At 41.4% G+C, this 21813-nt stretch overlaps 2 protein-coding genes across 5 annotated transcripts in view; one reads left to right on the forward strand and one right to left on the reverse strand.

The window, feature by feature from the left end:
• LOC112995764 (probable ATP-dependent RNA helicase DDX4) overlaps positions 1-9345 on the reverse strand; it is a 33062-nt gene extending 23717 nt beyond the window's left edge. The window contains exons 1-4 of the mRNA XM_064502556.1: positions 9250-9345; positions 7437-7503; positions 2776-2850; positions 1455-1526 (exon numbers count right to left, since the gene is read on the reverse strand). Coding sequence (XP_064358626.1) covers positions 1455-1526; positions 2776-2850; positions 7437-7503; positions 9250-9321 — 286 coding nt within the window. The 5' untranslated portion in view covers positions 9322-9345. The remainder of the gene's footprint in view (positions 1-1454; positions 1527-2775; positions 2851-7436; positions 7504-9249) is intronic.
• Positions 9346-16426: 7081 nt separating this feature from the next.
• LOC135325112 (neutral amino acid transporter 9-like) overlaps positions 16427-21813 on the forward strand; it is a 53697-nt gene continuing 48310 nt past the window's right edge. For 2 of the 4 annotated variants that reach the window (XM_064502663.1, XM_064502664.1), the window contains exon 1: positions 16427-16588. In XM_064502663.1, coding sequence (XP_064358733.1) covers positions 16492-16588 — 97 coding nt within the window. In that variant the 5' untranslated portion in view covers positions 16427-16491. The remainder of the gene's footprint in view (positions 16589-21813) is intronic. The other 2 variants (XM_064502665.1, XM_064502662.1) reach the window with 2 other exon arrangements.

Genomic DNA, 21813 nt, shown 5'->3' on the forward strand with positions numbered 1-21813 from the left:
TCATCCATTTCCGAAGAATTTAAATATCCAGCTTTCTTCAAGTACCTTTTGTCTTTCCAATTTATCCACATTTAATATATTACTCAAAATTGCTTATTTAGTCACTTGAGACAATATGCCACTGTATTCAATGTATTTTCATGTCTACCCTCTTCTTTAGTTGCCCTTCTGATGGGAAGGGAGAGGAAGAAGACAGCCACATTCATAAGCCACAAGCTATTTCTCATTTAAGAAACAGGGCACAGTTTTAGGTTTTGTCACAAGTTCTTAGCAGGCCACTTCTATTGTCATTTACTCCTTAGCCTTTATTCTTCTATTAAAGATCTTTTCTATTATCTTGTAATGACAAAGAGCACATTCTGCTAAATGTGACCACAAGGTTATACCACAGGCATCTATTTCCTTCTCCTCCAGTTCTTGGTACACACGTATTTAAATATAACCACTGCCATTTGAGTTCTTCCAAATGCAAAATAGATAAATAGATAAAAATCCCATCTTAGACTCACATGCAAAAGGCAGGCTGGATGTAAACATTCACAAATATTACATACCTTAAATACAGATCGTAGGTTACTTAACAGTTGCTTAAGACAGTGTACAGCAGAACTGTTAGGCATTATCCATTGTCAGTGGCAAAGCGTTACTGTCTGCTTAGTTAACTAAACCTAGCGCTCCCCTACCAAAGGGTACATCAGTCCTAGACATGGGGAAATAGTGTAGCGTTTTCTGAAGGAGTACACAGAACTCAAGTGATTGCACAGATATCCTCAGAGATGCTGCACAATGTTGTTCTGCAAAACATGCCAAACCAGTATCAGAGCTTGCTTTCCTTGTTTCTTAAGCAATCCCACTTACAGCCAGAAAATTGTTTGGACAGATGCCACATGGTAATAGTTTCCACTGCAAGATGCACTTTTGGTGGTAGCTGGTGGGAGCATATGGGCTAATACAAAGTAGCAATTACCAGTTTCTTGAATGTGCATCACATCAGGGGGACACTCTCCATTATAAAAGCTGGAAGCAGGATATGGGTTAAATATCACTTTATGGACACTCTAGAGACTAAGCTTTCAGGCCTTACACAGGAGAGCACTGGTATACTTTCTCATATGGGGTATACATGAATACCAATATTCAGCTGCCTTTTGTACTATATCATCACTCCAAGAAATCAGAAAAATACCTCCCTCCAAGGAAAATGGAATGAAAAGCAGAGGTCAACAAAATGTACTGATTTTAAATGTAGAGCCCTGCCTTCATGGCAAATACAGAGAGGTACTGTATTTTGTGCAATCAAAACTAAGGGGTTATACTGAATGACTAAATTATGCAGAAATATGGATTGTTATTTGTCTCAAAGTCATAAACACTAATCTGGCTCTGATACAAACCAAATACCTGAATAGCAAATACCAATACTCATTAGAATTACAGACAGTCCATAAAGTTACCTCTGTTTCCAAAACTCCTTCCGCTACCAAATCTCACTGGCTGATCCTCTCTGTTCAGAGATTCATTGGTGTCTACAATTAGAGAGAGAAAAAAGAATAAAAAAAATCAACTTCACAGCTGTCTTTTGTAGCAGTTTATTATTTAAATCAACATAGAATTACAGAATCATTCAGGTTGGTGGGGACCTCAGGAGGTCTCTGCTCTGACCTCCCACTCATAGCAGAGTCAACACAAAACTCAGACAACGCTGCTCACAGCTTTGTGCAGTCATGTCTTGAAAGCCTCCAAGGATGCAGGACACAGCCTCTCTAAGCACCTGCTCTACCACCGGACTCTTCCCCTGGGGAAAAAAGGTTTCCCTTATATCCAGTCTGAACCCCTCTTGTTTTAACTTGCACCTGTTTCTCTCATTCACCTGTTCTGAACCTCAGTAAAGAGCCTGGCTCCATATTCTTGATAACCTCCTCATTTGTACAGGAAGGCTGCTCTGAGGTCCCCCTGACTTCTCTTCTCCAGGCCGAGCAAGCCCTGCTCCCTCAGCCTCACAAGGCAGGTGCTCCAGCCCCAGGAGCATGCTGGTGGCCCTCTGCTGAAATTGAACCATGTATTAATGCACTAGTGATATGTTCACTAACTATTCTTTTAAGAAAAAACCAGGTATAAAAATATCGAAGGGAAAGGGAACAACAAAAGGAAGAAATGCACACATATTCAAAGGCTGAATTGAATACATTCTCCAGTCAGTACCAGTTTAGCTTACTAAATACACAATCAACTTAAGACCATGGAAGAGAGAAGTAGTATGCAATCATGTCAGTTAAATCATACTTGGTATTACAAATCAAAACATCTTCAAAGGATAGTAAGAAGAAAGAAGAAGGAATGATAAGAAGCTACATTTACTCCATTGAAAGTTCAGCTAAATGCATACATTACATACCCATATTCTGGATGCATACATACATCCAGAATAGACTGGAACTTCTACTAGCAGCCTAACCAAGGTCAACATATTACACTGGGAAGTGAAGACCATGAAATCAGTTATTTGAAAACAAACACATGGTGAAACAAGGTGTCCATTTACAAAACAATGAAAATGAACTAAACAAAATAGCTTAGGACAGGTATAACTACTGTTTTCCATAAGAAACAGCACCACTCAGCCACAGTACTACTATTAACACAGTATTATTCAAATTTTCAGAATATATTTGGGTACCAGTAGTATGGTTCTCCATCTCCATTGGACTAATGTTTAGTCCAAACTGAAGACTTAATTGCTCCCCTAAACCACAAGCATTAACTATAAAGTCCTACCTTTACTCCTAAAACATCCTCCAACTCCAAAAACATCCTGCATGTGCTGACTTTTGTTAGGTCCTTCACCAGCACCTGGAAAAGAATAACGATTAGATACTCAGGTTTTCGATACTGCCACCCATAACATTCTCACAAACTGTTAAGTATAGACTACACAAGTAGACAGTGATGTTGGCTGAAAATAGGCCTAACTGGTGCACTCAAAGTGTTGTGATCAGCAGCACAAAAGGTCCAGCTGGAAGCCAGTCAACAGTGGAGTACCCCAGGGGTCAATACTTGGGCAAGAACTGTTCAACATCTTCACTAGTGACCTGGATGATGAGACACAGTGTACCCTCACAGTTCGCAGATAATACAAAACTGGAAGGAGTGGCTGGCACACCACCAGATGGTTGTGCTGCCATTAAGAGGGACCTTGACAGGCTGGAGAAAGAGGCCGAAAAAACTCATGAAGTTCAACAAGGGGAAATGCACAGTCCTGCACCTGCAAAAGAAGAACCCCACGCACCCGTACAGGCTGGGGGCCAAACTGCTGGAGAGCAGCTCTGCAGAGAAGCACCTGGGGGCCACGGTGGACAATTGATCATGAGCCAGCAATGTCCCCTTGAGGCAGAGAAAACCACCAGCATCCTGGGCTGCAATAGGAAGAGCACTGCCAGAAGGTCAGAAGAGGTGATTCTTGCCCTCTCCTCAATGCCTGTGTGATCACACCTGTAGTCCTGTGTCCAATTTTAGGTTCTCCAGCACAAGAGACACGGATGTACTGGAGTGAGTCCAGCATAGGGTCACAAAGATGATTAAGGGATTGGAGCATGTCCTATAGTGAAAGGCTGAAAGAGCTGGGATTGTTTAGCCTGAAGAGGAGAAGGCTTGAGGGGAATCGATGTGCATTAATATTTGATGGAGGAAGTAAAGACAACAAAAATCAGACTCTTCTCAGTGAAGATACAAGAGAGAATGGGCACAAACTGAAAGACAGAAGATTCCATTTAAACATAAGGAAAAACCTTTTTTACTCTATGGTGACTAAATACCAGATGGGTATTTAATAGGTCCCATTCAACCTGAATTATTCTGTAATACTAAAGTTCCCTATTCTACAACACCAATCTCAGAATCAGCTTACATGAGCAACCATCATAAAGATATCAAACCTGGAATCAAGAATCTACAGATTTTTAGATAGATCTGCAAGTATACGGCAGATTAAGGAAATTGACTTACTGTTTTCCTTCCAAGGTAAGCTGATTTAACATAACAATGAATCTACCCCTGAAAAAAAAAAGCACTAGTACACATTCTTCAACAAGACAAACACGTTAGTTAATGAAGAAGCCACCCGTATACAAGAGGTTGTCATAATGGGGGGGTGAGGGGGCAGAATTGGGTGATGACATGCTTGTAATATTACCAAGTTACTCTATTAGGAAACCTTGCTGCTACAGCACTAAAGGTGTTAAAACTGCTACTTTAGTAGTCTGAATAGTGTTCAGAATTCATGTTAATTTGAATATTTAAGTGGGTAGTTTGTGATAATGCTGGTATGCAAGATTCCTTTACAGAACACTCTGATGCTCATATTTCTATTTAAGTAGTAAGCAAAAATCTCAAATTCATGAAATTGATATTTTAAGGTTTTATCAGATGATAGATTGGCTTCCCATTGACTAAGTCTATTTGCCTTTAAAGGGGTAAGGACTCTTCCCATTGCTTCCATTCCTAAACAATTCTTATTCCACGACTCCTCTTCCACTTGAGATTTCCATACCTTGAGCACGCCTAGTTAATTCAACATTCAGAGTTTCTGAAAGCACATCAGTTGTCAAAGTACTTCATCAGTAACACATCTGCTTTGAGAAGTTCCTGCCTTGTCTTGAGTTTTCTATCTCTACTTACAAAAGAGGCTAGACAAAAACACAGCTTTACAGACAGCTAACAGGAAAGAACTGATAATCATTCTAATTGTCTTTAGTGAAGTCTGATACACTTAGCACATTCACCAAATCAACTGAAGACCACACTGCACTGTTACCTTCCAGACAGCCTACTAATCCTGAGAGAAGTAACTGTAAAAACAGCATGTTGCTGTAATTATCTTTCATTTGTTGTATGGGCTTATACAGGTTCTCGTATCTATACAGGATGGCAAGCTAACTGGTCTTCCTAGGGAGTCTAGAGGAAGTACCAAAAACTAAAGGTTTATTTACCACTATATCATTTATCACTCTAAATTTACCAATTTTCAAGCAAATATTAATATTAGAAGAAAGCCTTGTTTTCAGTCCACTGAAGTTAAATCTAGCATTGCATCAGCATAACTCAAGCAATAGCTGTTGGATCTGCTTTGTTCATTATGCACATTCACTGCTTTTTCTATTGTAACTGGGATTTAAAGTCATGATTTCTTCCATTCCACCTCCAAATCCTGTACATCCTAAATAAATAGCATTTCAGCATGATGTTTATTTTTTTTTAAAGAGTACCAAAGGAGCATGAAACAAAAAAGGTCCTTCGGAACTGAAAATTCAGAATAGCCAGCTTGTAAACAAAGGTTTGCTTTCACATGGAAGCAATACACAGAACAGAGTAATTTAAGTCAAATTAAAGGTTTATAAAACACTAGTTGCAAGTATGCGATTATTATTTTTAGCTTATGCTCATTATGACTTACACTAGAGAGCACTACTATTAGACAGTGTTTCAAAGAAAAAGAAAATGGAAGGTGACCCTGCATACCCTAACTCTACTCATGGTATTTTGTGTCAAACGCATGAACTATACAATTAACAATGTAGTTATAAACTAAGCATAGTCTAGAAGTCCATTCCAGACAAGAAGAGCAGCCTGTAGGGTCTTGATTGTAAAAAAACCTGTGCTTCAAATGAAGCACATTTTCTTTTTTACAAGTTAGTTTTCCAAAGGAAAATACAGGAAAGGCCCACCTAGCCTTTCTGAAAAAAGGACAGCTTTTTCCACAGTAGTGTAGGGGGAAGAATCCCTAATACTGGTACAGGTTTTTAAATGAGGTGAAGACTAGATGCACAGACTCATCAATTCAGAGCCTTCCCTTTGGACTTCCCAAACAGCTTTAGTTCTTCAAGTTAAAACAGCAAATGAGTAAGTAACCTCAGAATTATTAAGTTTGAAAACACATAGATTCCTATCAACTAACAAGAACCTGAAAGATTTAGTCAGGCCAAAACAGAGCCTTTGAAACTGCTCACACTGATTGAACATGTCAAGATGTGCCTCGCCCCAAAAAGAAACAAGTTGTTAATGCTGACAGTGAAAGCAAGATCTTCAGCGACAGAAGTCCTCCCTCCCTTGAGTTCAGTGCAATACGCAAAAATCACAACTCTATTTTGTAATATGTAATGGAAGAGCCTTTGAATAGGCAGAGTTGACAGCTACTCAGAAAGAGTCACAGGAGCACATCCAGAACAGGATACAACAAAGCTCTTAGATTCACTTACAGCTAATGGTACAACAGAAAAGTTCACTTAAAGAGCACTGCCTTTCCTATTTATTGTGTCAAATCATTACTGAAGTTAGTCACCTGGAATCCTGAAAAAACATTCTGCTGTTCTAGGACGAAAGCAAAGCCTGCCCTCTGAATTCTGCTTCCCATATCTGCTAGTCCACATTCAGAGGAGTTCAAACAGTGCAAGTGGCATCTTGTTCCTGTCCTTCTTAATTTCCCAACATCTTTGGGTGAAAAAATTGGAGAAAGATTATGACAGCCTTTCACCTACAGACTGAAAGGCAGGAGTGATAGACTGGCAGCATACTGCCCTGTTCTGACTGCTCATGAACATACTTATCTCAGATTTCTGCTAAACACAACTTGTTAAAATGAAGTTTAGGCTGTTCTTTCATAGTTGGGTCAATTAAATTATGTAAGCTCCAAGTTTTTCTCCAGATGCAATTTTACCGAAGTTAAATATCAAGTCACCTAAACAAAGACCATTTTTAAGAACATAGACCACAGTGAGAACGTCCTCATCTCCCTATCCCACACAGACTATGTCAGTTCTAAGCAAAACCTGTTTCCTGATCTGAATATTGTACAGCCACACAAAGCAATGCCTAGGGCAAATCACCTTCAGTGGCAACACTAGGTTGACATATTTAAACTAAAACTTCAGTTCAAGTTTATAAAGGCATCATCTTCATTAAACCAAGACTGCTTTAAGGAAAGCTCATACCTAGTATCAGTGTCTTGTTTTGTGAGGTCTTTTAAAATGCTGATATAAGTTTCTGTTCAACAACTTCATCTGAACTTTTCTTATTGTCAACACAACTCTTAGAGGTGACCCTGCTAGAACTACTCAACTCCACATACAATATTTATTCATTTTCAATATTTATGTTTAGCACAGGCAGTTCTAAAAATGCTTAGGAATTTGGTGCCTACTGATTTTCAGTAAAAGTTGTACTGAGTAAAGTTTTCCAGAGCATAGAACTGCAGTAAACACAGACTAAGGGTCAAAAGTAAAGTCTACTTACTGTATTACCTGTAAGATTTGATGTTGCTTACTGCACGGGGACACATGAAGAAAACAGAATATGATGGTATTGCAGCTTCCCTTGATTTCCTAAACCATTCAAGTGCTCAGCTCCCGAAAAACATGGATAAAAATCAAGCCTCTTACACATACCTAACGAGGTTATACTTTGACTGCAGTCAGACAAGAGGCTATCTGGTCTTCCAGAGAAGCCCATTTCCTAAAACAGGAAAAAAGGTACAATATCACGTTAGCTCCAGACTAAGCAAAATACACCCATACAGGTGCAGCCGCTAAGGCTTTCACTTGACAGAAATTGTTGCCTTCTGCACTTTCTGAAGTGCATGGTCTTTCCAACACTTTTGTTCAAAGTTTCTTATGTCAGTGTTACTATAAATACATATTGTTCACTACTCCATGTCACCACAAGCACAATATGCACAGCTGACAGATGGAGTTAGATAAGTTATCTTACCTTCTATCAGAGAATTATGGAGGCATCAACACTGTTAGCTGAATAAAAAATATTTTAAGCCTTGAATGTAAGAAAACCAAAACAGCACTAGAATGTTTTAAAGTAATTCTTTTCCAGTATTTGTTTGGAAAGCTTTCAGACTTTTAGCATTGTGAATAAACACGGTTTTTATGTTTCATAACCGCACTTTCAGGGTTTTACTACAGCATATTTATATAGGAAATCTTTAATGGATATGAATGACTGATATCTGCCTCTTATTTATTCAAGGTTTCAGAAACTCCATTTGAAAGAGTTCATAACAGCACATTTTCCTCTTATGGTCAATTTTATCTCCAGTGAAGAGATCTGCTTTACTTTCTCTTGTCTAATGCAAACCAGACACACACTAGGTGCTTCTAACATTAAGAAACTTGATTGCTAGCTGACTGCAGAACATCACAGAACTACCAATACTTTTACTCTAAGATTGTGCTTTTTTAGATTTCACTACAGCTTTACAAGTTATTTCAAAGTGGCAATTAACCATTACAAGAAATTAAACTCAATTTGAGAAAACTACTATTCTGAAACTGTATGCAACAATTTATTTTTTGCAACCTTACTTCTAGTCTCATACATATACTTGGATATATCATTTGCCTCTCCTCACCCTCCCTGTTCCTCATGGCTGGATTTTAAGTGTGCTTACTAAAGCCAATACTAGCTAGTAAGTATTCAGTGTAAAGCGCCATAGAATTTATCGCAATATCTTCCGTGATACTAATATTTAGTCACTGAGACTAGAAGTATCAAAATACTTGTCTCTTCTCATTCCTGTGTTTTGTCTTTTATTTCCCACCGAAGCATTTAGCTGCTATGCAAAAACAGCAAGCTTGAATAGGAAGAATTTGTACACAAGATTTAGGAGCTTAAAACTAGACTTGACAGCACTTACCTTAAGTCATCTTTGTTCTGCCAAGAACTCTGGAACTGAATTTTAAGAATTCTTACCTGTGGTCAGACTCAAGCTGCATACACAGGAATCTACATCAGACTAATTCCTATGAGCACTCTTTTCCAGTTTCAGTCTAAGCGAGTTGAACTCACAAATATTTCAGTAGTCCAACTCACTTAGTGGTGAAGGACAAGAAAAACAGGAAAAAAAAAGCAGAGTAGAAACAAACTACAGTAGTAACAGAAGATCTGTGGAGAAGCAACAATTCTATCTATTCCTCTATGATAGCTTTTGACCTCTGACAAGGCTCTAAGAGCCTCCACGGACAGGAGACACAGCAGCATTTGGGAGACTGCAACTGCCACTCTTTGTCAAGGAAGGACTTTGTCTCCCCAATACACAAGTTGGGGCAAGTGGCTGTTCGTGCTTCGGAGGCCACAGCAACAGACAGACCCCGCTGCGGCCACCCGGTCCGCGGCAACGGAGAGCAGGGCAGAGGAGCCCGGCCACGTGCCGCAGCGCAACGGTCACCCGCGCGCCCGCCCCTTCCTTACCAGCTCCTCGAAGGGCGGGAGGACGGGCGCCCCGCTGTCGCCGATCTCCGCATCCCAGTCCTCCTGGCTCATGCTGCGCGCTCCCGAGCCTGCCCGCAGGAGAGGGGACGCGTTAGCGACGCATCCGCCCCAACGGCTCAGGCTCGCGCGCGCCCGCGACACAGAGCCCACGTGCCCCACCCCCACCCCGGGGAAGGCCACCCGCCCGCCCGGCGAGAGAAGCGCCAGCCCCACAACCTACCTCCCCCCCGCAGCTCCACGCCGGAGAACAATGGCGCGCCTCAACGCGGCGCCTAATAACGCTACCGCCACGTGCTGCGCACGGCCCGCCCCGCGTCACGCGCCTCGCCCGCCAGCCAATAAGGTTGCGGCTCGCGAGGGCGGCGCATGCGTTGGTGGCTGCAGTAGGCGCTGTGGTAGTGCGCGCAGACTGGTGAGAAGGCGCGTGGCAGTTGCGGCGGTTGCGCTGTAGGCGCGTTGCTGCGCGCGGGTTGTGGGGCTCGTGGAGCAATGGCTGGCCAGACATCTTGTGATTTGCTCTATACGTGGGCAAAGGAGGGAAGCGGATCTCTCACTGTAGTGCGTATCGCTGTGTGGGAGAGGTTGTTGGCTTCGGGGGAGGTAAGGTGCCTGTGGCAAGAAAAGAGACCTCAGGAAAACGCAGTGTTTCAGGGAGTTATTTTTGCTAGTATATGGGTATCCTTGTACTTTGGTTCCTCTGCTTGATTCTCTGAGTTTCTGCATATTCCTTGGTTATCTGCATATGTTACTGTTAAAGTGTGATTTATTTTACAAGTATCTAAAATAATGAAATCAGAGCTGCTTGGCAGAGCTGTAACTAAGATATGGGTCACTTATTTCAAAAAGAAGTTTTAAACAGTAGTAATTAAGCATAACAGACAACTTTGTAAGATCATGAAAATGCCCCTTTGTGAAAACAAATTTGTTTAATTGAATTAAACAGACACCATATTTAAAAATAAATGTTTTAAACATCACTCTTTCGATTCTTTTTTTAACTAGACTTAGAGAGAAAAGGAAGAGGCTAAATTTCTGGAGCAAAAGCTTTATTTGTATTTAAGTACTGGAGTTCATAGATAGGACTCTTGTACAGCTCATCCTTTAAAAGTCTTGGTAGGTACTCTGATACTTTGCCTTGTGTTTCTGAGCTGCCTGCAATACACATCTTTGCTGTGTCTTTGTCATGCTGTGGAGTAATGTGGCAATACTTATTCTGAAAAAGCTTAAAGGCAATGCATGTTGTCCCACTAATACGATAAATTCTCATTTATCTGCTCCACTCTATTCAACATATTTTCCTCAAGTCAGGAAAATATTCTGAGAAGCTGTGTGCCTGTCTGAGAGCTTCTCTGCTGCTGCAGGGAAGGTAAGCCATCTCTGTCACTTTCTAGCGGGCATCTGAATGCCTAGTAGGGGCTTCGGATAACAGTAAAGCAAATTCTTGCGGCTGATGGGATTGAAGAGTGGTCCCTGAAGTAAAACTGGTAACTTTCACCTTATGCCTTGTCTGTTAAGGTCTACTCCTTATAGATGTTTCTTTTCTGGAAACATCTGAACAGTACCCAAGTTTTGTTGAACCTAGAATAAAAAGCATCTGTGAAAGTTAAGAACCAGCTTTTTTACTTCAGAGTTTACTTAAAACTGTATCACCGGAACATGCATATGAGGCTGTTCTTACTGCAGATATCAAAGCTAAGCAATTGGAGTTACCAGCACTCAATAAGTAATCATGCAGCAAGATAGACTATGTCCAAGGATGAAGAACTCACAGTGGTAGCATCTCTGGGAAGTGTAAAAAGCAATTTACGAGTTCCTGAAGCAGCATGTGGAATTAGCAGGGAGGGTATGAAGCTACATGTCATGCACTGTGCTATGCTGAGTTATCTACTTTGTGCTTAATCGAGAAAGGAGAGCAGGCTACTTCATCAACCAAAAAGGCTTCTGTTTTTGCTGCACTGAAGAAGCTTTATTTTGGGCATTTGCAAAGGCAAAGGACAAGTATGTCTGTTTTTCTGAGAAACTTATGGTTGAAGGCAGATGTGCTACTCTGGTGCAACTATGCCAAATTTAGAGTGCTTTCAAATTGTTCACCTGCCTTTCCATCCACAGGTTACCATTTTCTCAGATTTGCCATGATAACTTTGTGTTCAGCACTCCCTAACTTAATCAAAGTGATACAGTTTAGCTTACCACTTTCTCATGGCAGGCTTATAGAGCAACTATGCAGTCATGGTAGCAAATCGGTAATCACTGGTGGGTGGGTGATCTCTCAGTTCATGTCAGATGCAATCAGCATTTTCTATTTCCCATGGGCTCTCATAGTAGATAGACTTGGAGAGTTCCTACTTTCTTCTTCTGCTACTCTGATTCTGCTCATTGTAGGACACTCTCTATTTGTTGCCTCCCAATCACTTCACACAGCTTCAGGAGAAATCAAACAATGAAATTCTGTCAATGCCAAGAACCTGTGTGGTAAATACAGCTAGTTATTTCAACTCAGAAGATTTTGCAGGGAGCTCCAAGCTCAAGGAGATTTTTTTCCTAAGACTACCAACAGCTCAATGTAAGCTGTTGAGTTAGATGCAAAGTTGCACAAGATGTTTGCTGAGTACAATGATTTCTGAACCTCTTGAGTAGGATATATTATGTTATAAACTACTTGTGTACAATAATTTAGAAAGAAGCATTGTTCCTTGAATAGCATGAGAATTCTTGTCTTGTTGCTCTGTATTTTATAATGAGGTTCCACACTTTTAGTAAAGTGCAAACTCTTGTTTGAAGCTTTTCCTGCAGTAGATCAGATCTCTGTTATAATATGACGTCTCTATCCCATGTAGTTTCAGTGATAATCTTTAGAGGTATCCACATTTAGGTTTCTCTTCTCTCTCTTCAGTGATAAATATCCAGTAAAAACTTGCATGAAGTTAAAGTATTTGGAATTTCCTTGTCTTTCAAGGCAGCAGCATGATGTTCTGTTTCCCCAGGAAAGAAATTAGGCTTAAAACCTGATTATTTTCTGTGATCAGGTTCCCCCTGAGCTATGTGCTAATAGAATGCTCACACATCACATGAAAGAAGCGCTAGCAACCAACAAGCATATATTTGATTTGCTTATTTTGCTCCTATTAACATGTTAATTCATGCGCAGGTACTACCTGTCTCAAAATACTTGAGGCAGCAATGTACAATTACTGAAGAGTTTTATCCATAGCTGTGTGCTTGTGGGGTTTTTTTGTGGAGGCATACAAACATTTGTATGTGGGCAAGTCACCCTTGAGTCTTTTCCAAAAAAGACAAACCTTTAACACTTAGGATGCCTCTTGCAATTACAGTTAGAAACAAGAGTCAAATATACAGTTCGATTTCTCTTCTTTTGTACTGATTAAAGAGAAAAATATAACATCAGTGATAACATTTCTAAGCTTTAGCTGTTTAAGAATGTGAACAGATGAAAAAGACTTACCAGTGTTTGTTACATGAGCCTTTTCAGCTTTTTGCTGTCATTACAGCAAATATATATGTTTATTAAAGAGCTTGCATTAAAATTTCCCCACTATAGTGTGATGGGATGCTGCAGTGCCCTCTCTTAGATATTATCATGAGGACACAAATACTTTAGAATATTTTCCCCCTTTGCAGTGGGTGAGGTTGTAGAATCAAAAATTGTATATTACAGCTAGAGTTTATATGCCCCCAGAAGATTTTTATCCTGCATGATCAAGGGTTCAGTTGTAAGGATGTAGCCTTGTAATACAGTATTGCCATTCTCAGTAACAGGCTATAACTTTTGCACTGAATTTGCAAGGCCTCAAGACTGAGGCATGTCAGGCTTGGTCTTTCTGAACTTTTCTTGACCTGCCTACTACTTTGTTTTTCTTGGTTTAGCTGTGACAGCAATTTCTCTGATTGACCAGGTGTCTGTGGCCAATTTATTTTACCTTTGTTATCTGTGTGTGGTTATTACATCTATTATTACATAGATAGCAGTAACAACCAGTAGAATGAAGTGTTTATGACTAACACAATAATGTAGTATAGTGAAATACAGGCCTGGTATGGTAGCAGAGGCTTTGAGAAGTGGTGACACAGGATGCAGTGTAGAGGAGTACAGGAATGGGATGATCAGGGATAGGGTCCAGGCTGGCACTGGAGGCCCCATGGCTAAAAACAACTTGCTCATGGTCAGTTAAAGAAATGCAGACCTGGAGCTGGGCAAAACTGGTCCCAGGGGTAAAAAAAAGTAGTATCTATATCTAACATATGTGAAAGGCACCATGTATAGTAAATAAGGATGTAACATGCAAATGTAGACCACTGGAGAAAGGTGTAAAAGCATGTTAGCAAGCTTATAAAAAGGACCCCAAGTGGATCCTGGAGTGAGAAAGAAGAAACCACCAACATGAGTATCATTCTTCCCAGTGGAGGATTCAAGATGCTTACAGCTTACTGTAATTGCCACTGCCAAGATGAAACCACCAGTCTTAGGACTGAGAGGAGCAGTGAAAGGTAAGTATAACCCCAGGAAAAGGGATAGAAGCTAAGCAGTGTGTATATAACAGCTTTATTCTTCCTTTTTGTGTAACAGTTAGATCTGGACTAATAATGATTAAACTATTAAGATTTCAGTTACACTAACAGGAAGCTCTTGGCTTTACTTCTATGTATAAGGTATGCTTCCTCTTTGCCCAAAAGCAAGATTTTGAGCATAACACAGTATTTACAGCTTAAATGCTCTTCCTGATCAGTATGTATCAGAAAAATCTGGAGAGAGATGTAACTAGAAAATGCAACAAAATATGAAGTTCATTAGCTAAATGGTGATGCCATTTATGAAGTGTCTTGGTTCATACATTAAAATATACCAGTTCTGTATTACTTCAATTTTATGAATTTGTGCATATTAGAATTATCTTATACTTTGCTTTGTGCTTGCAGGTATGCCTTAAGGCTAAATCAAAAGATTCAATATACAGTGTGAGGTTGAAATTTCTCTGCAAAGCTGTATTTAATGCCTTCTTCCTCTTTCTAAAGTACCAAGTGGTCCTAAGTGAGTTTAGGCTCCCATTTTTCTGGATGCTGCCCAGACACATAGTAAGAGACAGTTTCATCACCCAGAAGCTAACAGGTCATCACAACAGAACAGCACAACACAAATGTTGCAGGACAGTTGTTGAATATCCTTTCGTGAAGTCAGCTTGCTGTTGGATGTGTTTTTTCACAAGAGAACAGGAGGAATTGCTACCCTTCTGTTAGGCTAGCTTGCTGATAAATCATACAATAAAAATTTTCCTAAGTATCATTCTTTAAAGGACTGTACTTAGTGAACAAGGATGCAATTAAATACATATTGTATATCTGGTACAGTAGCTATGTAAGTGTTTCATAGTATAGAACACAGGACAGGCATCAGGAGTAAGACTAGCTGCTTGCATGCTTGAAATGTTGAAGATTCACATGCTTGCTTTTGCATGGTTCAGTTGAATTCATTTTGATAGCACTAGCATTTGATGTTACTGTTGCATTTCAAATTCTTGAGGAGTAAGTGGCCAGGCTTCCTGACCCACCTACCAAAATCTTCTGTGTTCAGGAGCCACAGGGTACACGTGGCATTTGAATTCCAAGAGTGGCTCAGAGGCAAAAAAAAACATAGTGAATTTTGTGGGGTTTTAGTCAGTTTCAGCTTGCGTGCAGCTGAATTTCAGGGTGGCTGGTAGGGTTAGACTCTGCTGCCTCATTTCCTCCCACAGTTTGAAATTCAGATTACGCAGCAGTTTTCTTGAATGAATAGTCCCATTGCTGGTCATGCAATCTGTTTGGGGCTGCACTTGAACAAAAAGTACAGCTTGGGATTCATGTCTAGTTTGTTTTGCAATAGCTTCATTACATGGGGAAGCTATCTCTGCTGCCATCCTTACAGGCAATTCAGTGATTTTTTTTTTTTTCTCCACAAGCACGAGTTGTAAATATCCCTAAAATTTTACTTTAACAGGATCTCAACTATGAAAAGGGCATGTTCCCAACCTTCTTTAATTGGGAGTGAAGAAGAGGCTTAGGATCAAAAATAGTGAATTTCTAAAACGTATTGGCTTGCTGATAGTCTAGTCTGCTACCTGCCCTTTGCTCAGTATGTGTTGCATACTTCCAGGAGCAGGTCAACAGAGTCATGACGCACCACTCCTCACAGAAAGACCTTAGCCAATCATGATGAGAAACAGTGCGGTTGGCTTTGGCAAGGATTATGTCTATGCTTATGCACCATGCAGACTGCAAAAGCAAGGAAGCAAGTGGGTAAGGTGCTTTTTTTGAATTGGACATTAAGAGGCAGAAGGCTGGCTTCCCAACAAAGATGCTGAAAGATCTCCACATCCTAGAGGAGCTGGTGGCATCCCATGGACCACCAGAGGAAGTCAATAGATGGTGGCCTGTAGTGTAATGCCAGGTACTAGCCACAGTGCCGGTCATAACTAGCACACTGTGATCTAAATGAAGGAGCATCTGATCAATCACTGATATCCCCAGCAAGTGCAAATCTTTTCTTCATGGCTGTTTGGTAAATAGGTGCTTGTCCACAGCCTTATTACCTACTCAAAGCATGTTTTGTTTTAGCACATGCTACTTCATGGCAGTGAAGCCCAGGACCCGGCTGCACAATAAAATAGTTTTATTTACAAAAAAGAGGAGGCAAATGAAATGCCTGCTAATAACCATTACACCTCCTACCCAAACCAAATTACTAAACTCATCTGATTAAATCTTTGTTTTACAGTTAGCACTAGCCCCATTAAACCAGGTAGTCTATCAGCTTGTATTCCACTCTGCAGAACTCGCAGCTTTGGGTCTAAGGTGCAACTTTGGCCACAAGTCCTGCCGTGGGAGGAAGGACATGCTTCTGATCAGAAGGCACGCAGTTCACCCGATTTAACCGATTCTCAGAACCCCATTTAGCACCAATTTGAGACACGAGTCAAAAGCGCGGAAACGGCTGAAGGCAAGCAAGAGGTGGCAAATGGTGCTCGCGGCGGTGGGTGCGCGCAGCGCGCCTCGCACTTGCGCCCCTCCGCGGCCGCTGCCACGCGCCAGTCCGCTCCGCCGACGCCAGCCCAGGGGCGGGGCGCCGCGACCTAGCGTCGCGCACGGCTCTCTGGGAAATGTAGTCCTGCGCTTGGCAACGCTCAGGCGGCTTCTTCGGAGGAGCCGTTCTCGGAAACTACGGTGCCCGGCATGCGCGCCGCTCGGAGCGGGAGGTGCCCTGCCCGCGTCTCTGCCCTCGCCCCGGTGCTTCCTGTTTTCGCTGGGCGAGGCGGTGCCGGCGCTGCAGGTAGAGCGGTCGTGTTTGTTTGTATGGCGGCAGTTAGCGGCGCCTGGGGCCAGAGCTGCCGCCGGGAGGGCACGATGGCTCACTAGGTGCGCGCTGTGTGGTCTTCGTGCTGACGCAGCGCCCTAAACCGGGGCGGGGGAACCGCTCCGAAAACAGGGTGCCGGCGGTGGGGGCTGCCTCGCCCGCTCCGGGCACCGGCTGGAGTTGGGCCGCGGGCGTTGCCGTGGGGAGCGGCGCGGGCGGGCCCGAGCGCGCGGGGCTCGGCGGGGAAGGGGCCCAGGCGGGAGCAGGGCTGGCGGTGTGGACTGACCGCCGAAATGGTGCCTGTTCGAAGAGTCACATTTTAAGTGGAGGAAAACGAAAATCACAGCGTTTTCTAACCCACGGAGGCGGCGTGAAAACGTTTTAGGCGATTCGTAAATCAGAAGGCTCATGGACAACCTTAAATCAGTTGTACTGAGTGTGTGGACCCATTCATCTAAGAAGAATGGTGATAAAAATGTAAATTAATCCATATGATAATTGCATTTACCTTACTGTAGTTATTATTTGTATATAGACTTTTTGTGGTGATTTTAAAGGATTAGTCATAGAAGTTTTATCTGTTAAAGAGACATCACATTATTGTTCCATGTTCTTTTTAATTTTACTTAGATTTGTCATCTGGCACCTATCACACGTGTCTTGGTTCAGTCTGAGGTATACAGAAGCTCAGCAGTGGCACAGCTTGTATGTACAGGAGCCTTTCTCCCAGATCTGTCGTGTGCAGGGATGCTGTCAGCCTCCTGCTTTCTGTGACAGTGTGGGGAAGGGCTAGTCTAACTTCTGTCCCCACTTGATCCTTTTAGGAAACATCTACCGTTCAGCTGCTCTTCTGTAGGTGTCTCACTACTTGCATCGTATCCCAGGGCTTCTGAAGTTCTTGTGCCTATGCACTCAGAATACAGTAATGTAAGTTATTAACTTACACTGCCTATACAGCTTTAATCACTCTCAACCTGCTACAGTTAGTTATGGGAGCATATGGACAAGCTAAGTGGTGGCAAGCTGTCCCAGCTTTAAGGAGGCCTGAATGTAAAATACGTCTCTTAAGAGCAGTATAGCAGTCTACAATCTCCTCTAACGGAGGGCTCATTCCCCCCTGAAAGGAACTTGTGAACTTTTCTGTTCTGCTTCAAACTTCCTGTTATTCAGTGCAGAGTCTGCTCATTTCTCACGATTTTCATGCACAGCCATCTCTCTGCAGTTTACTTGGGATTTATGCTTTGAGCTTTATTCATCTGATCAGAATTTGAGAAGACCAGGTCACACTGGGTTGCATTTATTTTAATAATTTTCCTGATTTTGACTGAATACTTTCATTAGCCAATTGTTGCATTTAAACTATGGGTGTGAAGTGGGATTTTTACGAGTAGGTGTCTGCAATTTAACATGTCACATTTTTATTTGTGTAATCTAATTGACTGGGAGCTAGCCATATGAGAACCACTAGAAATCCACAAAACAAAGAAAACTACTGTTTCACATAAGCATAAGAACAGGTTTTGGTGACAAAATCCTCACTGAAATAATTTTAGACTGTAGTGGTAATTAAACAGGTATCAAGTTCCAATCAAAAAGTATCAAGTTACAGTAGACTTTGGTTCTTTGATCATTTGCTTGATATGTCTTCCAAAGTAAGTGTTCTGGTTCTGTCCGCGATGGCTGATTGTCTCCTACACTAAGGATTTGTTACAAAGTCACTGCCAGCATCTCTGCATCAACTTCAGCTTTAGTAACATAAAATTGTAGTACAAACTGAGTTTCAGCTGCTGTTTTTCAGTGCTGTTTCCAGTTGCACTGGTACCTGTGATCATACACTAGAACTTATGGTGGTAGTTCCTCTCTTTGCTTTCCTCTCTCCTCCCCATAACACCTGTCAGAGTTCTCTGATAAACAGCAGTTCTGCAAATCAGCTAAGTGAAGTCCATGCTTGTAGAGTGGCTAGGATGACTGACTAACTGAACACAATTTTGTTCCTGCTATGGGATAAACCTGTTTGGTAACCCTCTTACATGGCCTGGGCTGTAAGTCTGTCTCATTGCACTAATCTGTAAAAATGGATGTTTTGTCTTAAAACATTGACACATACATACCTGTAGCTAAGCCAGATATTAGGATTGTTATATTCACAGTATAAGCAAACTCTAATGTGGTTTTGTCATCCAGTATGAAGAAGACCAGATCACATAACTGCCTTATCTAAATCCGTCACCTAGAATGAGGGCTCTCAATCTGCTTGGTCCTAGTCTTCACTCCTTGAAGCTAGGGGGAGAGAACCCGAAGGCAGAAAAAGCAGGAACTCAGAGACAAGCTATTGAGGATTAACAAAGGTCACCCCTGTTTTGAATATCACCTGAAAGTCATGTAGTGTGCAGCCCAGAGTAGGACTTGGGAAAAGTAGCTTGCATGCATCTAGGTGTAGTTTCACAGTATATCACCAGCAGCAGAAAATCTGTATTAATAAATTCAGTTTTTGGCATTTTTTTCCCCACTCCCATGCTGCAGTTTGCTGCTTTTCTGATGTACTGCTTCAAATGTTTGTGGGAGAGCAATAAATAGGGAAGATATCCTAAGACAGCTTCAGTATTAGTGTCCAGTTAAATTATATCCTGAAAAGAAAAGGGATAATGGGGTTCTGAGTCTCCTCAGGCTCTTCATCATTGAGATGTATCTTGAGATTAATGGTGGGTGTTTGAATATGTAGGTCATTAGGTATTAATGATGCTTAGGACTGCATTGGTAACACCTGATTGGGAACAAAAATTGCTGTTTCAAGCCCTTACCCTAAAGAAGATCCCAAACTATTGTTTTAGCATGATAACAGTTTGGAAAGATTTGGGATAGCTAGAAGAGTATTTTAAATGTAGCCACTCCTTCCTGTGTGAAAGGAGGACAACTGAATGTGCTTTAAGGTGGTATATAACAGTTGTTTAAAAGATGCTAGTGTCAACATTGCTCCAAGATTTCTTTTTGATACTAAAAAAGTATGTCAAGAATACATTTCATTTTTAATAACTGTTGCAGAAGCACTTCCTTGCATCTTAATTATGCTGGATATGGGCCATGAAAGTCAGGAAGGTGTTTTCAATGGCACTTCACACTGACTTCCATGGGAGTAATGATGCTAGATTTGACTCCTCCTGGAGTCAAATCCTTGGAGGACTAAGTAGTAGGTATCTGTTATATGATAGGTTAGGAGTTCCACAAGCAGAAACCCACCCTTTCCTCCCCAAAGCCCATTTGGAAAGGAAAAAAAGTATGGGTACAAAGAAAACATTTATACAGACTTTTCCCCTCAGCAGCAATACTGTCTGCTGCAGGGAAAAACAAAATTTCTTCTTTCATTCCTGATGTATCACTAACCTTATACTAGTGGGAGAATGTAGTTAGCACTCTCAGATCTTCAGCACTGCTGTCACTAGTAGACGTTAAGAGGAAAGACGTGGTTGTGGCAGAAGGGGACAGAAAGCATGTCTCTACATGTGAAAGAGGAGACGTGAACTTGCAGGAGAGTAGAATGGTGATGAGCAAATAGCAGAGGAGCTGGAGAGAGAAGTTTTTTTAGAAGAGGGAGAAGAATCTAGAGTACAATATGTTGGGGAGAAAATCTTCTGCATCTTGCTCATTACCAAATATCTTCCTAGACGAACCCAGTATCTGACCACAGATGATTAAACACAAACCTGCGTTAATAGGATGGAGGTTGGAATATTAAACTTGCCTAGGTTTAATAAAAATGAATTTGCCCAGGCAATCTTGGTCGTCCTGGTACATATGGATTATGATAGTAACTAGAAATCATTAGCTACCAGACTTTGGGGGGGGGGGGGGGGGGACTGGGCAGTTCTCAGGGTGGAGAATTTGCCCAACAATCTGTAACTATTCCTTTTGAACTCTCTTACAGTGCTTATCAGAAATTACAGCTAATTTTTTAGTGAAACTTCATTTCTCCTCACAATGTGTCTATGAGATAAGGCAAGTATTATTTTACAAATATGGAATAAGGCACAGGAAAAAATCCACTCATTTTGAATGCTGAGTTCGAAACCAAAACGTTATCTCTCAAAGTATTTAGCATCATTCAGCAGTGCACAGCACAATGCTGTTTCATTTTGCAGTACAATGCAAATCAGGTCCTATACAGAAGAAAAAAAGAAGGGAAACGTACTGTCAGAGGCAGAGGGTCCCTCGGGCTGTGGTTTTACTTAATCTGTTCAGCAGTATTGTCCCTTCCCCCACAAACCATACCTGTACTACTACAAGTAAGCAGTGAAATTGCTGGTGCTGCAGAACTACAATCCAGAGAATCCAGCCAATTTAGAACAATTATCTTCCTCGTTAGGGTGTCTTTTTTTTTTTCCAGCCAGATCCATTCCCTGGTTCTGTTCATTGCACCGAGACAAAAAAGAAGACAAATAGCTGTGACAGCACAAATAGGGGGAGGTGAGATTGTAAGAATGAACAGCAGGGAGCAGCAATATTTTTAACTCGCAGCACTGCTGAAGACTTTGTACCATGAATTCATACCACTCTTTCCCGCTCCCATGAAAGTCTGGGTTTGTGTGGCTCAATAGCACACAACTTCATGGCAGTAGCAAGACTAGCACCTGTTTCTCCTTTGCAGCATTCAGTTAGCCCAAGACCATCTCTTGTCCCTTTCAGTTCTACAACAGATGAGTCAGGTATCCTTCAAACTGTCTCCATTTCCATGCAGCTGTACATTCGTCCCCAGAGGTCCTTGATTTTTTTCTCTGAATGCAACAGTGGCCTCATGGAAACTATAGCTACCTAATTGTACACAGCATCATAGGGTATACAAACAGAATGAGGTTTGTTAACTTTGATTTTGGCAAAACTTCTTAGTGCTTGAGTTCCCACTCCTGATAATAGAGTTTTTTAATGTATACTGAATGCTGCATGTCATGTCACAGATTTCTAAAAGACAAATAAAAATAAAGTTTCATCCAAATACAAAGGATTTACTAGCAGCATTTGATCTTGTACATACTGGCTCTTTAAGCTAGCAGAGGATAGCGGTAGCAGGTTGTACTCTGGGAATCAGCAGCAGTACAAGAAGATAGACACATTGTGCTGTTTGAAGGTAATTCCTGATAGACGAATGACAAGATTCAGAGATGTTGTATTCCATTCTCTAATAGAGGGATAGTAAGTGAGGGAACATA

Source organism: Dromaius novaehollandiae, chromosome Z (genome assembly GCF_036370855.1).
Source record: "Dromaius novaehollandiae isolate bDroNov1 chromosome Z, bDroNov1.hap1, whole genome shotgun sequence".
Classification (NCBI taxonomy): Eukaryota; Metazoa; Chordata; class Aves; order Casuariiformes; family Dromaiidae; genus Dromaius; species Dromaius novaehollandiae.